The sequence below is a fragment of the Doryrhamphus excisus genome, chromosome 15 (assembly GCF_030265055.1).
Source record: "Doryrhamphus excisus isolate RoL2022-K1 chromosome 15, RoL_Dexc_1.0, whole genome shotgun sequence".
Classification (NCBI taxonomy): Eukaryota; Metazoa; Chordata; class Actinopteri; order Syngnathiformes; family Syngnathidae; genus Doryrhamphus; species Doryrhamphus excisus.
The window spans coordinates 15355413-15371005 of NC_080480.1; the positions used below are offsets into that span (position 1 = coordinate 15355413).

The window sequence follows — 15593 nt, forward strand, 5'->3', positions numbered from 1 at the left end:
CGTAAAAAGGGGCTTTTTTATTTGAAGTATACTGCTGAGAAATGAAGATGACGCAAAGGAATGACTCTGTGAAGAAGAAATGAAAATGAAATAGGAAGTTATGTGTCATGAAGAGTTATGCTAATGAAAAGCGTGTCCCATTTGAATGACTAAACTTGTTAAAGCGTTAAAAAGTATGCGTAAATAATGAAGGCGGACTAAATGTGAAGAAATAATAACTGGTGTATAATATTACCCTCATGGAAACAATACTGTATGCTTTTTAGTGTGCATAACATATACAAATTACAAATAATACATTTCGGGGTGAATTTGTTTTTATTGCCTAAAAATAATGAATAGTTACAGCATTTTTCTTTTGTACAGAAAACAATTTTCAAACATGGCAGTGCCTCTTCTACTCCCAAATAAATTCAATGTAAAAAAAAAAATCATTTTTTCAATGATTTTTCGAGTGAATTCAGGCCATACACATACTATGAATAGACAGGTTGTCACAGTAATTAGAACGCTACAGGTTCATTTTTGTACTAAAACAAGCACAAAACAGTGATATGAATAAAATATTTACATGTGTTTTATAGCGCTTCACTATACAAGTGTATTATTCTATTTGGCAAGGATTAAAAATGTGTAACACAAAAAAAAAGCAGTTCATAGCTTATAGGACAACAACCGAAGAAAAACACACACACACACACACATTCTGTCATAAAAAGCTGATGATTTTCCCAGGAAAAATAACAAGTACTGAATTTTATGTAGAAAGTGGCGACGATAACCACAGAGCTCCTGGTATTCATTAAAAAGTGGACATACATATGAGAATAATTAGACCTTGTGAAGGTGAAAGTCACATGTCAGAGTGTCAATCATCTTTCAAGTTCATCTCGAAGGACGTCCTCACATTGGAGACGCCACGTCCATGTCCAGAGTGAGGGATTCTGTCAACGTGATGACATCACACAGACAGGTGGAGACTGAATTCCAGCTCGTTTCAAAGCTACTACAGCAGGGGTCTCAAACATGCAACCTGCGGGCCAAATGTGGCCCGCAGGACACTACTTTGAGGCCCCCCGCCTTGATATGAAAGTTTAATGTCAAGTTTGATATGGATGCTGTATGGTATCATGTATCAAGAAAAAAATTATTACGTTTGATTAATGTTCATGTTAAAGGTTAAATAACTGTTAATAGTTATCCTCCCTATCCGTGTGGAAGTGGTAAGTTTTTGGATATTTAAGTTTAAAGGAAATAACTTGAAGGCTACCGTTTAGGTCGCTAGCTCTCTAGTTTGCAAGTTAGCATGTGTCTCAAAGACCCTGCAGTTGCGCAATATGTTGTAAATAGAAAGAGTATAAATGTGACTATAGTCGTGTTTTGTCATGTCTACAGGGCTCTAATAATGCTTTGTTAATTTTAATAGGAAAAAAAATAATTTGTCTACCCGTCAACTATATGTGGTTTCTTAAGTTTTTATTATTTGCCCTTTTATTATTATTATTATATTTATTTATTTATTACTGATTGTAAAAAAAACTGATCTTATTTTGTGTAGAAAAATAAAAAGTAAGATATTTGAGAACAGTGGAATGTTTTATCAGAGCTTTTCTTGTAGAAAATTGGAACCAAAGCTAAGTTTTTTAAATTTTTTTGTTTTTAATAAATGCGTAAAATTGAGTTTGAGACCCCTGTACTACAGTATTGTCTTTTTTAAAAAAAATACACTGGATTTTGAACCGTGTCTGTTGCTGAGCAACTCACCCAGATGTCCCGGATTAGCCTCGGCTTCGTTGGGCATCAGCGAGTCCAGAGTGCGCGGAGAGAGCGAGAGCGAGTAAAGGTCGCTGGTGTTCCCAGAGTTTGTTCTGCGGGGGAAAAAAAACAAAAAACAAACAATGACATCACCGGCTTCAATACGAGTTTTGACTGTGGACATGACAAAACATGCTGACACACACACATACATGGTTTGATGTTGTTAGGTGTTACGCTATGTTATTTCATAGCCAGCCAGCCTGCGGTTTTGTCACATGTACACACACACACACACACAGACATTGTGTATATCCTAAGCGCCGCTGATCAGTACATTTGTGGGACCTGAATGCAGCACAAGTACAAAAATATTAACATTTACACCAAATACTGCAAGGATAATTCATAATGCCTTATTTCTAAAATCACAAATACTTCAACTTGCTGATATAGTTCATCTTCAAACAGCTAAAATAATGCATAAGGCTAAAAATAACCAATTACCTAAAAATATCATCAAATACTTCTCTACAAGAGAGAAATATGATCTCAGGGAAGAAGTACATTTGAAACACTTATATGCTAGGACTATGTTAAAAAGCCATAGCATTTCAGTATGTGGAATCAAACTATGGAATGGATTGAGTAAGGAAATCAAACAATGCACAACGATGAGCCAATTCAAGAAACAATACAAGCAGTTGATGTTTGCTAAATACAAGGATGAAGAGTCTTGAACCAGTCATGATGTGCTATATATATCACTATATTGACAGTTACTATGGACAAAAAAATAAAATAAAATAAAATAAAATAAAATAAAATAAAATAAAATAAAATAAAATAAAATAAAATAAAATAAAATAAAATAAAATAAAATAAAATTAAATTAAATTAAATTAAATTAAAACAATTATATTAGGAAAGCAGGAAGTGAACAAATGTAACAGTTACTGATTGTCAAAGTACCAGATGGAGGGGTTAGGATTTAATAAGCTTTGCTTCTTCCTACTCCTTTTTGGACATGTGGAACTGTGAACTGATTATGTGATGCATTCAATTGTAATCTGAAATAAAAACCATTACCATTACAAATAGCAGTTTAGTCATTGTGCTGATTGGTGAACTGCTCCGACACACACTCCAACACAAGAAACACTAACACACAAATGACACACACACACACACACATACAAAGATCCCGTACATGCCCCCGCCCTCCCCTCCAAGCGCCTACCCTGGGAATCCGTTCCCAAGCAGCTCACTGTCCGGAAAGTCCATGAACACGGAGGGACACCTACGGAGACAGGTCAGGGATCTTTCTGAGCAAACCTCACAAAGCAGGACCAAAGCCGCGGACACGAGAGTACATGTGTTAGTTACTCTCTTCGATCCTTTTTGACCCTTTCAGGCCACCGTACACTGGAATCATCACTGGACAATCATACGGCGTTCATACGGCCCTCCATATATGTACTGTACATACACAGGTGATGTACATGTGCGTCCATTCACATACACACATAAGGTTAACATCTGTCTGTCCATTCACATACACCCACAATGTAAACAATCCATTAAGACACACACATGACTCGGGTATCTACTACCTGTCCTTTTTTCCCATAAACATATGTAACTCCATCTACACCCACACATATGATAAACATCCGGTCCATCCAGTCACATACATGTCAGTCCTTCCATTCCCCATTCTCATCTATTCATGACTGGTGGCCAGCCAATCACAGGGCACATATAGACAAACAACCATTCACACTCACATTCATACCTATGGACAATTTGGAGTCGCTAATTAGCCTAGCATGTTTTTTTGGAATGTGGGAGGAAACCGGAGTACCCGGAAAAAAAAACCACGCATGCACGGGGAGAACATGCAAACTCCACACAGAGACAGGCGTGGGTGGAATTGAACCCTGGTCTCCTAGCTGTGAGGTCTGCGCGCTAACTACTCGAACACCGTGCAAAAGGTGCTAAAAGGTTTTATTTTCTTTTATTTACAAATTTGGGTAATATGAGTTTAAAAGTCAATATAGGGGTGTTATTTCATGTCTAGAGGGCTCTAATAATGCTTAAATATTCATTCATTTTCTACCGCTTATCCACACGAGGATCGTGCTGGAGCCTATCCCAGCTGTCTTCGGGCGAGAGGCCGGGTACACGCTGGACTGGTGGCCAGCCAATCACAGGGCACATATAGACAAACAACCATTCACACTCACATTCATACCTAAGGACAATTTGGAGTCGCTAATTAGCCTAGCATGTTTTTGGAATGTGGGAGGAAACTGGAGTACCCGGAAAAAAAAACCCACACATGCACGGGGAGAACATGTAAAACTCCACACAGAGATGGGCGAGTGTGGAATTGAACCCTGGTCTCCTAGCTGTCTCCTACCGCTTATCCACACGAGGGTCGCGGGGGGTGCTGGAGCCTATCCCAGCTGTCTTCAGGCGAGAGGCGGGGTACACCCTGGACTGGTGGGCCAGCCAATCACAGGGCACATATAGACAAACAACCATTCACACTCACATTCATACCTATGGACAATTTGGAGTCGCCAATTAAAACCCACGTATGCACGGGGAGAACATGTAAAACTCCACACAGAGATGGCCGAGGGTGGAATTGAACCCTGGTCTCCTAGCTGTGACGTCTGCTAGCTAACCACTCGACCACGGCGGCGCCCCATTCTCATCTAATTAAAAAATAATAAAATCCCAAGCACTTCAGAATCATTTGCAGTAGCATCATCGACTCATAACGAGAAAGTTTTCTTCCCATTTTGGCCTCTTTCCTACGAACATCTGGCAACATTTGTGATATAAATACAACAAAAGGGAAGCAGAGATGCATAGAAAGGATGTTGTGTCTTTGCAGAATGTATGCAAATGCAGAAGAAGGTAAAAAAAGAGGAAAAATAAGTCATACTCACGGGGTAACGCAGATGAACTTTGTCTTCAAGTACGGTTGAATCGCTGTTGAAGACAAGACAGTGTTGTAGTACTTCACACGGAAATACACAATACTCGCATAGGAAGCCACTTACTGCTTGTGGAGTCTCCCGGCATCTCTGGTTCAGGAGCCGCCTCGGGTCTGCAGTACTTCCCGAAAGCTTCCTCCTTGGGGATTTCAGGGTAGAGATACACCAGGGGTGAAACCAGGATGTTGGTGGCGTCCATGATTTTGTAGCCCATGATGATGTCGGCGAATGACATGCTGTTGAGCTGCTGTTTGGTGTACGGCTCCACAGACTGGATTTGAGTTTTCCCTGAGTGGCGCAGAATAGGCGTTTGGAAACAATCTGGAAAAACGACATCGACTATGTCTACAGTTCGGAAGCTCACCGCTGATGTCTTTTTCCACCCACGTAAACGTGATGCCGCCCTCCTTGCTGCTCTCGCTGAAACGCAGAAGAAAGGTGCCTGGCGGTTTCGGGCTGAGAATGGCTCTCTCTCGCTCTTTGCTGATGAAGCCCATAATATACCTGATGGCCAAAAATATACATTTAAAAACATCTAGAGTGTTACACGTTCAATCCCCAATGGCTTACCCCTCGTTCCACAGCGCCAGGATATATTTCTTGACCAGATCAATAATGTTGTCCAGCCACACCCAGAATGAAAAGCCTTTGCCAGCCATGTTTTCCTGCAAAAACATAAAAAAAGTCATATTAGCCACACCCACTGGAGCAACAATATGGCGGATAAAGAAGTCGAGGTACCTTGCAGAACTTGGCCCAGGTGAACTGACAGCCGGAATAGTTGACAGACGGCCCTGAAATTCACATACAAATCATGTAAAAATCGGGCGTCTCCATTCACACATAAGGCAAACATCCGCTTCTCCATTTGTGTATACAATTTGTATCAGTCCATTCACATAATGTAAATATTCATTCATTCATTTTCTACCGAGTTTAAAAGTCAATATAGGGGTGTTATTTCATGTCTAGAGGGCTCTAATAATGAATATTCATTCATTTTCTACCGCTTATCCACACAAGGGTCGCAGGGGGTGCTGGAGCCTATCCCAGCTGTCTTTGGGCGAGAGGCAGGGTACACCCTGGACTGGTGGGCCAGCCAATCACAGGGCACATATAGACAAACAACCATTCACACTCACATTCATACCTATGGACAATTTGGAGTCGCTAATTAACCTAGCATGTTTTTTGGAATGTGAGAGGAAAACCGGAGTACCCGGAAAAAAAACCCACGCATGCACGAGGAGAACATGCAAACTCCACACAAAGATTACTGAGAATGGAATCGAACTTGGGTGAGGCCTGTGTGCTAACTACTCTTGCTAATGATGCGACCGTTACCGACATAAAACTAAAAAAACAACTCTTAAATGGCTTGTTTTATTTTATTATGTCTTCTCGAAAGGTGACTATAGGGGTGTTATTTGATGTTTATAAGTCTCTAATAATGTTTAAAAAAAATTGATTTAGAAGGTCATAAACGCATGCACGGGGAGAACATGCAAACTTCCACACAGAGATGGTCGTGGGTGGAATTGAACCCTCGTCTCCTAGCTGTGAGACATCTGCGCGCTAATGCATTTTTGGCCTTTTTTACATATAAAAAATGTGAGGAACATAAACAGAAGACAAAAAACTCACCTAGCAGTTTCTCAGCCAGTGTGGTAAGCTGTTCGATGGTCAGCCCCCTCTTGGTGGTGGACGAGAACTGCCAACTGAGCACTTCTGCCACCTGGTCCCACGTCCCCACGGGGGGCTTGGTGAAAAAGTTCACATTCTGAAAAAAAAAAAAAAAAAAAAAGGACAGCACAGCAGCATTTAGTTTTGCGTGTAAACAGCGTGTCAGTGAGAACTTCTCCACAGGAGGCACCGGTCTGACCTTAGGCTGATCGGTGAGCATGTTGTACCACAGGATGGAGGCCCAGGCGTTGGGCATCTGACAGATGTTGGAAATGACCACCACGGGCAGTGAATGCGTCTGAACACAAGAGGGGGGTTTGTGATGACTTCATATTGCACTTAAATTTCACATTTGTACAAACATTAATACTAATTCATATATTACATTTTCTGTGCCAAATACAGTATACATACATTATTTTTTTAAACTATTGATCACAATAAAATAATGGTTTAATGCAATGAGGGAGCAATATGAGCTATGTGTTGTGAAATAATTAAATTTTAAGTACGTTAAGGTAGCCATACTAGAGAATATACAAGCTATTTCCCCACTAAAAATTTTGTTTTGGGGCAAAAATGTAAACTAAAAACTACCAACCTGGTAAGATATCAGCTGTCACCTCTAATAATAACAAATAAATAAATACCCAAATGTGTCTGGGTAGAAGATGTGGACAGGAAGTGATGCTTCCCTTATTCATAGATGGAATATTTTCAGAATGACAGCATGGAAAAACCTGTTTTTAACATTATTAGAGCCCTCTCGACATGAAATAGCACCCCTATAGTCAGGTCTATTACTAAAAAATAAGGTGCAGACAGGAAGTGATGCTTCCCTTATTCATAGATGGAATATTTTCATAATGACAGCATGGAAAAAAAACAGTTTTTAACATTATTAGAGCCCTCTCGACATGATATAGCACCCCTATAGTCGGGGTCTAATAATAAAAAATAAGGTGCAGACAGGAAGTGATGCTTCCCTTATTCATAGATGGAATATTTTCATAATGACAGCATAGAAAAAAATGTTTTTAACATTATTAGAGCCCTCTCGACATGAAATGGCACCCCTATAGTCAGGTCTAATAATAAAAAATAAGGTGCAGACAGGAAGTGATGCTTCCCTTATTCATAGATGGAATATTTTCATAATGACAGCATGGAAAAAAATGTTTTTAACATTATTAGAGCCCTCTCAACATGAAATAGCACCCCTATAGTCAGGTCTAACAATAAAAAATAAGATGCGGACAGGAAGAGACGCTTCCCTTATTCATAGATGGAATATTTTCATAATGACAGCATGGAAAAAAAACAGTTTTTAACATTATTAGAGCCCTCTCGACATGAAATAGCACCCCTATAGTCGGGGTCTAATAATAAAAAATAAGGTGCAGACAGGAAGTGATGCTTCCCTTATTCATAGATGGAATATTTCCATAATGACAGCATGGAAAAACCTGTTTTTGACATTATTAAAGCTCTCTCGACATGAAATAGCACCCCTATGGTCACCTTTAATAATAAAAAAAATACCCAAATTAATACATAAATAAGACTTGTGCTTGCGTGTGCTTCTGTAAATGTGTCCTGGTGTTAGTGGCGCAGAGTGGAGGGGCCGACAGGAAGTGACGTTGGGGGATTCAGAGTTGAGTTTTAGCTTGACGTGGCTACAACAGCGGCCCCATGTTAGGGATTTATTGTACCAGTGAACGTGCAATAAAAGCCTGTTGCTGCAGCGATCAAGTCTGGTGCTTGTGTGTCATTGACACAAGAAATATACGTCAAAGAAATGTCCATCGCAGTGCAGAAGATGTTGTGCAAGTTAAGCTTGTTACAAGTTACTTCCAGTGTAGTTTTTAAGGAGGACTTCCTGAGGAACCCTTGAGGAACCTACCTCCAGGTCAATCTTCAAGCCCTGATGATAAACTTCTGTTTCAAAAGTGATGAGATGGAGCTCCTCGGTGACAATAAGAGATGCCTACAGAGAAAAAAAATTCCTAAGTATCAAGGCTGCAGGGTGTTGGCGAACGGGAGGCCTTCGATGCTTACGTCACTGTTGGTGCGTCCGCCGTTCCCGCACCGCTGCTCTCTCAGGGTCTGCATTGAACAGGAAGTGGGGGTTCCGTCGTGAGGAAGCGTTTGTCACAGAAAGCGAAGGAGTTTTGCTACAACTCACCAAGTGTTTAAACTCCGCCGACAGGCTGCCGTTGTTGGACTCCTCCATGTTCATGACTTTGGTGTTGGTGCCCAGGATGTTGAACTTTCGTGACCTAAACAGAAGCGAAAGTGAGACTTTTGATTTTGTGCGTTTAGAAGTAAAAAAAAAAAAGTTAAAAACAAGTTACAAAACCTTACCCTCTGATTGCTGCCACATCTCCAGACTCCCTGAAAGATAAAATTTATAGTAAAATGCAGTATTTTTTCATATAATACTAACTGAGATTGTACTATAATAAAACATGTAAATAAAAATGTAATAAAAAATGTACTATAATAAAAAAAGCCTTACTTGTCAATGCAAACTTTGATTTTCAGCTGGTAATTTAGTTCAGGGAATTTCACAAGTAGCCTGAAAGAAAATAAACAAGGATGTTCATTGTGTACTACACCATTATGCAAATGATATCAACTGCATGGCCCGCCCCTTTTAATAGGCTACACTCTTCTAGTGAAGATATTCATGTCATGTACTTGTACCATCCAAAAAACTCAACAAACTACAATATATTCAGCTTCGTGAGGATAAGCGGTAGAAAATGAATGAATATTTAAGCATTATTAGAGCCCTCTAGACATGAAATAACACCCCTATATTAACTCTTATTACCCAAATTTGTAAATAAAAGGAAATAAAACCTTTTAGGGGCTGTGTGGTGTTCGAGTGGTTAGCACGCAGACCTCACAGCTAGGAGACCAGGGTTCAATTCCACCCTCGGCCATCTCTGTGTGGAGTTTGCATGTTCTCCCCGTGCATGCGTGGGTTTTCTCCGGGTACTCCGGTTTCCTCCCACATTCCAAAAACATGCTAGTTGCTAATTAGCGACTCCAAATTGTCAATATAGGTATGAATGTGAGTGTGAATGGTTGTTTGTCTATATGTGCCCTGTGATTGGCTGGCCACCAGTCCAGGGTGTACACCGCCTCTCGCATGAAGACAGCTGGGATAGGCTCCAGCACCCCCCGCGACCCTCGTGTGGATAAGCGGTAGAAAATGAATGAATATTTAAGCATTATTAGAGCCCTCTAGACATGAAATAACACCCCTATATTGACTTTTAAACTCGTATTACCCAAATTTGTAAATAAAAGAAAATAAAACCTTTTAGCACCTTTTGCACAGTGTTCGAGTGGTTAGAACGCAGACCTCACAGCTAGGAGACCAGGGTTCAATTCCACCCTCGGCCATCTCTGTGTGGAGTTTGCATGTTCTCCCCGTGCATGTGTGGGTTTTCTCCGGGTACTCCGGTTTCCTCCCACATTCCAAAAACATGCTACTTGCTAATTAGCGACTCCAAATTGTCAATACAGGTATGAATGTGAGTGTGAATGGTTGTTTGTCTATATGTGCCCTGTGATTGGCTGGCCACCAGTCCAGGGTGTACCCCGCCCTCTCGCCTGAAGACAGCTGGGATAGGCTCAAGCACCCGCCCGCGACCCTCGTGTGGATAAGCGGTAGAAAATGAATGAATATTTAAGCATTATTAGAGCCCTCTAGACATGAAATAACACCCCTATATTGACTTTTAAACTCGTATTACCCAAATTTGTAAATAAAAGAAAATAAAATTTGTGTAATAGGAACAGAAAAGGGTCTTCCCTGAACTGTTCCCACAAACGTAGAAGCACAGAACGTCTTGCCAAGATGAAGAAAATAACAAGCGCATCCCCTAAGACCATGGAGCTCATTCCTTACCGGACTTTATTTGTGAACTGCACGCCTGTTTTGATAACCAGCGGTCTGTCCGGGTGCATGGGCATACACGGTTGTCTTTCCACCACAAATGCACTGTGGAGAACCACATGGACACAGTTAGGGCAGAATAATAATAATAATAAAAATAATAATAATAATAATAATGCAAGTAGATGCATTAATGATGAAATACCTCTTCATGAGGTTACGAAACAAGTCCACTATCTTCTCCTCCAAGGCAGGCCGGTGCTGGACAATGGGGTCCCCTTTGTAGGACACTTTCTGCTGGAGTTCCTCCAGCTTCTTGATCTGTTGACGGATCTGGAGTTGGGACTCGGCCAAGGACGTGATCCTGGTCAGGGAAACGATCAACAATACTTTGGTTTGATACCACCAAGTGATGCATTTTTGGTGCAAGCTTACCATGTCTCCAGGCGGTCTAGACAGATATTAGGCGGACCCCCGATGCAGGCAATTTGCTGCCGTCGCTTCCAGTCGGCCAGTTCTTCATCTGTCAGGTTCTTCTGTACGTAATCCATGGCGGTCAGTAAGCCTCCCATTTCTGTCACAATTTGCTACAAACACAAATATCCAATTAGCATATGTGGTATTTATTTATTTATTTTTAATTATTTTACACCAACCCTCCTGAGCTGGTCCAACGTGCTCAGCATCTGCTCCAGCTGAGCCATACGTTGCCTGGTGGCGGCCGCTTGGCTGTTGCCGTTCAGGTCTTGGGATAACTCTGAAAACACACACTTTAAGTGTGACTTTTATTCCGAATTAAAAGGAATAAATCGTTCCGACCTCCTTGGCTTTTCAGTGTCTTGTAGTTGAAATCAAAGTCGTCCTGCAGGTTCTCCAGCATCTTCATCTTCTGTTCCATGTCCTGTAGAGCGGTGGAAGGAACGTTATAGAGCAGGGGTTTCAAACTCAATTTACTTGGGGGCCACTGGAGCTCGGGTCTGGGTGAGACTCAGGTTTTCCAAAAAAAACAAAAAAACGCATTTATTAAAAATTAAAAAAATTAAAAAAAACTTTGCTTTGGTTCCAATTTTCTACAAGAAAAATTCTGATAAAACATTCCACTGTTCTCAAATATCTTACTTTTTATTTTTCTACACAAAATAAGATGAAAAAAAAAAATAAACAAATCAAGAATAAAGAAAATCAATCAATCAGTAATAAATAAATAAATATAATAAAAATAATAAAACGTCAAATAATAAAAACTTAAGAAACCACATATAGTTGGTGGGTAGACAAATTATTTTTTTTCAGATTAAAATTAACAAAGCATTATTAGAGCCCTGTAGACATGACAAAACACGACTATAGTCACATTTATACTCTTTTTATTTACAACATATTGCGCAACTGCAGGGTCTTGAGACACATGCTAACTCGCAAACTAGAGAGCTAGCCACCTTAAACGGTAGCCTTCAAGTTATTTCCTTTAAACTTAAATAGCCAAAAACTTACCACTTCCACACGGATAGGGAGGATAACTATTAACAGTTATTTAACCTTTAACATGAACATTAATCAAACGTAATAATTTTTTTCTGGGTACATGATACCATACAGCATGCATATCAAACTTGCGCGGGGCCTGCACTAACATTAAACTTTCATATCAAGGCGGGGGCCTCAAACTAGTGGCCTGCGTGCCACATTTGGCCCGCGGGCCGCATGTTTGAGACCCCTGTTATAGAGGGAAAAATCATCGAAAACATCATTACAGTGCACAAGAAGCTGAAATAAATGATATCTGGGTATGTTGTGTTAGCACAAAACAAACCTGCACTCGTTTCCTGATGTCTTGAAGGTTGTGCTCCAGAATCTGCTGCTTCTCTGTCACCACGGTACCTGTAGGGTGGGCGGCCTGTCCGTCCTGACATGATATTACACTACATCATAATATAATCCCGATCATTTCAAAACTATAATAACAGCATCGCTGTTGTTAAATCTGACCTGCGCGGCTGCGGTGGCGGTCTGCAGCAGGCGTTGCTCCTCCCACAAGCAGCGGGCGACGATGCGGGCGATCTCCATAGGCTTTTCCAAGTACTTGCTCTGCAGGTGCTGCTTGATGCGGCGCAGGTTGTGCTGGTATAGGACATTGTTCTCCTGCAGGAAGCGGCTGTACTGCTGGTCTATCTCACCCAGGAGGTTGTGGAACACCAGGGTGGCGTGCGACTCCTTGTTGGCAGCGTAAGCCCTTTCAGAATAAAAGAATAAAATGCACATATATGTCAAATTCTGCAATTTAACTAATGCTGATAATATTATTTGTGAACTATTATCCTGCCTTGCACCATGCCTACACTGTGCCAACCGGGTGCAGCCAGCGCACTTTGCAAATTACATGAGCGGCGCAGTGTGGCGCGGCGCAGTGTGGCGCGGCGCAGTGTGGCGCGGCGCAGTGTGGCGCGGCGCAGTGTGGCGCGGCGCAGTGTGGCGCGGCGCAGTCTGGCGCGGCGCAGTCTGGCGCGGCGCAGTCTGGCGCGGCGCAGTCTGGCGCAGTCTGGCGCAGTCTGGCGCGGCGCAGTCTGGCGCGGCGCAGTCTGGCGCGGCGCAGTCTGGCGCGGCGCAGTCTGGGGCGGCGCAGTCTGGCGCGGCGCAGTCTGGCGCGGCGCAGTCTGGCGCGGCGCAGCCTGGCGCAGCGCAAATTCTGCAATTTAACTAATGCTGATAATATTTTTTATGAACTATTATCATCCAGTAAAATATGTTATCATACCAAGCCTAGTCAAGACAAATGGATAGATAAGGAAGAGAAAAAGGAAGTTGGCACCGACTCTTCTATTGTTTTCCCTTTTACGATTAACATCATTAAGAACGTTCTTGCTTATCAGCAAGTCACGGTGATGCACATGCAGGAAGTGGGTCATAACAACGTAGATCGATGTTTGTAAAAGGAAACTGCGCGTGCATCAAAACGCGTGTCTCTCTCACCAGTCCTGGCTTTCGATCCAGGGTGCGAGGAACTGCCGCAGTTCCATAGGGAAGCTGTCACTGTATAGGTGGTAGAGCTGCTCCAGATACCTGGTCTCTAGCTGCTGCAACTGGTTCCACTGGGCCATCTTGACCTGCAACATAACAAAATATTGAGCTAAATATCTAATATTAATACAGGAAGCTTTCCGCAAACCAGTGCACCCACTTCCTGTACATTGAAGAACGGCTACGTTAACCTCCTCTGAACCTGCCCCCTGCTTTGTTAGCTAGTAAAGAAACGTGGATGCTTCCTCTTCCTCCGACGTGGTGTAGAGTTACAGAATGGCGTAGTTGCAACCTGAGAGTACTTATAGATGCTTTCATTGATTAACAATTAGCTGCACGGATAGAAAGCTAGCCGGCTCATGTTAACGAGCCTTAGCAACAGCATGGCGTAAAGTATGTCATCTTCTCATATGACCATCTTAAATGAACACCCATGATTTCAAACCCAGTATAAAATAAAAAGTAAGGGCTGTAATTTGTAGATCAGGCGCAGGCGAGGCGCACCTGCCTTGCGCCATGCTTACGCCGTGCCAACCGGGTGTAGCAGGCGTACTTTGCAAATTACAGCGCAGTCTGGCGCAGCGCAGTCTGGCGCAGCGCAGTCTGGCGCAGTCTGGCGCAGTCTGGCGCAGTCTGGCACAGTCTGGCACAGTCTGGCGCAGCGCAGTCTGGCACAGCGCAGTCTGGCACAGCGCAGTCTGGCACAGCGCAGTCTGGCGCAGCCTGGCGCAGCGCAGTGCACCCACGCCTCCATCCCTGAGAGGTGTGAGAGGGTTTAACACAGCCGAGTCTAATCTTAACCAATCAAATGAACTAAAGTTGTTATTTTACTGTACTATACTATTTTACTAAACTTTTTTCTTGATTTTTAAGTCATTGATCGTATTTCAAATATCACATGAATAAAGGTGTAATCACACAAAAATAAAGGCACTAGAATACATTTGTGACATGGTATTAAATTTCCTAAAATATAATCAGAGAATAATTTCAAAATATTCAGAGAATAAAAGGCAAAGGGTCCACTGTCTTAAAATAATAAATACATAATTTTTACAAGAAAACTTCTATTTTACAGGAATAAAGTCAGAATGTCCCATTTGTTTTTGGGGATGATGTAATCATTTATAAAAAAAAAACTATAATATTCTATAATAGCCAAATGACAGCAGGTTCATTCCCTTCCTTTCTGGGAAAGCACAACTTGATTCTCAAAAGCAAACACTTTGGTTGCGATTCCTCCTGCAAGTGATAATGTTCTCCAACAAAGGTGCAAGTTTCATTTTTGTGACATTCTTACATACATAAGCAGAAACTGAAACCAAAGACAGAACTGCATGTAAATGTTGATTAAAAAAACTGTATGATCAAGCCAGAACGCCTCCTTAAAATGAATAACACTGCCCAGTATATCTGAATAAGGCAGAATGTAAATCTTTCCGGCACACAGTAGCATCAATGTGAAAGCTTGGGACACATATCAGAACAATGCATGGATTTTTAAATCGTATAATCGCCCTCATAGCAAAGTCAATGTGTTGTGTTCGCCATGTTGGCTTGCATAATGAGGATGGAGATGGGCGTGGCCAATGCAGCAAACTAGCCATTGCCTTGAAAGACACTTTTATATAATATATTATTAAAGAAACAATATAATATATTGAGAAATCTAATCATTAACGTGATCGCTTTTGAAAACATTGTCAACTTTTTTTAATCTTCATTTAAACATTTTAAAAGGACATTTCGGAATTCGAAACTAAACAACAATTGCCAATGAAACTTAAGTTAAATCGAATATAACCCCTGCAGCTATATCTACGGGTTTAACGATGTTTTAGCGTTGTAAATAACATATATAACAATGTATAAAGAATTATTTAAAATAAAAATCGTCTGAATATTTAAATAATAAAGGCGAAGCAAAAGTCGTGACGGCCGCTTACCTAACTTGAGAATCTGACTCTATCAGAAAGTTCCTCAATAAAAGACTGCCACTACTCACTCGATAGAAAATGTTTACTGCGAAGGCAAAAAAATATAATTGTAAAGCGATAAATTAGACACAGAAAAGTGTCAAGAGCTATCCACCCACTTCTTCCAGCGCTCACGTCTGAAAGCCTGGTTGTATACATTGCAGCCATTCCAGCCACACAAACCCCATAAACCGTTTAATTGACAGGTCTATTGAGCCAATGGTTACTGGAATAAGATCTGTA

The 15593-nt window shown here is 41.4% G+C and overlaps 1 protein-coding gene across 3 annotated transcripts; it reads right to left on the reverse strand.

Moving 5' to 3' along the window:
• Positions 1-299: 299 nt before the first annotated feature.
• stat3 (signal transducer and activator of transcription 3 (acute-phase response factor)) lies at positions 300-15507 on the reverse strand. Of its 3 annotated transcripts, none has more exons than XM_058049730.1 (24): positions 15321-15507; positions 13327-13460; positions 12346-12589; positions 12170-12262; positions 11176-11257; positions 11013-11113; positions 10792-10943; positions 10562-10720; positions 10369-10461; positions 8965-9024; positions 8811-8840; positions 8632-8725; positions 8505-8552; positions 8350-8433; positions 6646-6744; positions 6408-6543; positions 5505-5557; positions 5334-5428; positions 5128-5267; positions 4830-5051; positions 4716-4758; positions 2996-3055; positions 1765-1868; positions 300-944 (listed from the first exon to the last, which is right to left on the reverse strand). In XM_058049730.1, the coding sequence occupies exons 2-24, from the start codon at positions 13452-13454 to the stop codon at positions 904-906; spliced, it is 2361 nt and encodes a 786-aa protein (XP_057905713.1). In that variant the 5' UTR covers positions 13455-13460; positions 15321-15507; the 3' UTR covers positions 300-903. The 3 variants fall into 3 exon arrangements, with proteins under 3 accessions (XP_057905713.1, XP_057905715.1, XP_057905714.1); XM_058049732.1 differs by having other exon boundaries at positions 15380-15395; XM_058049731.1 differs by lacking the exon at positions 2996-3055.
• Positions 15508-15593: the final 86 nt, after the last annotated feature.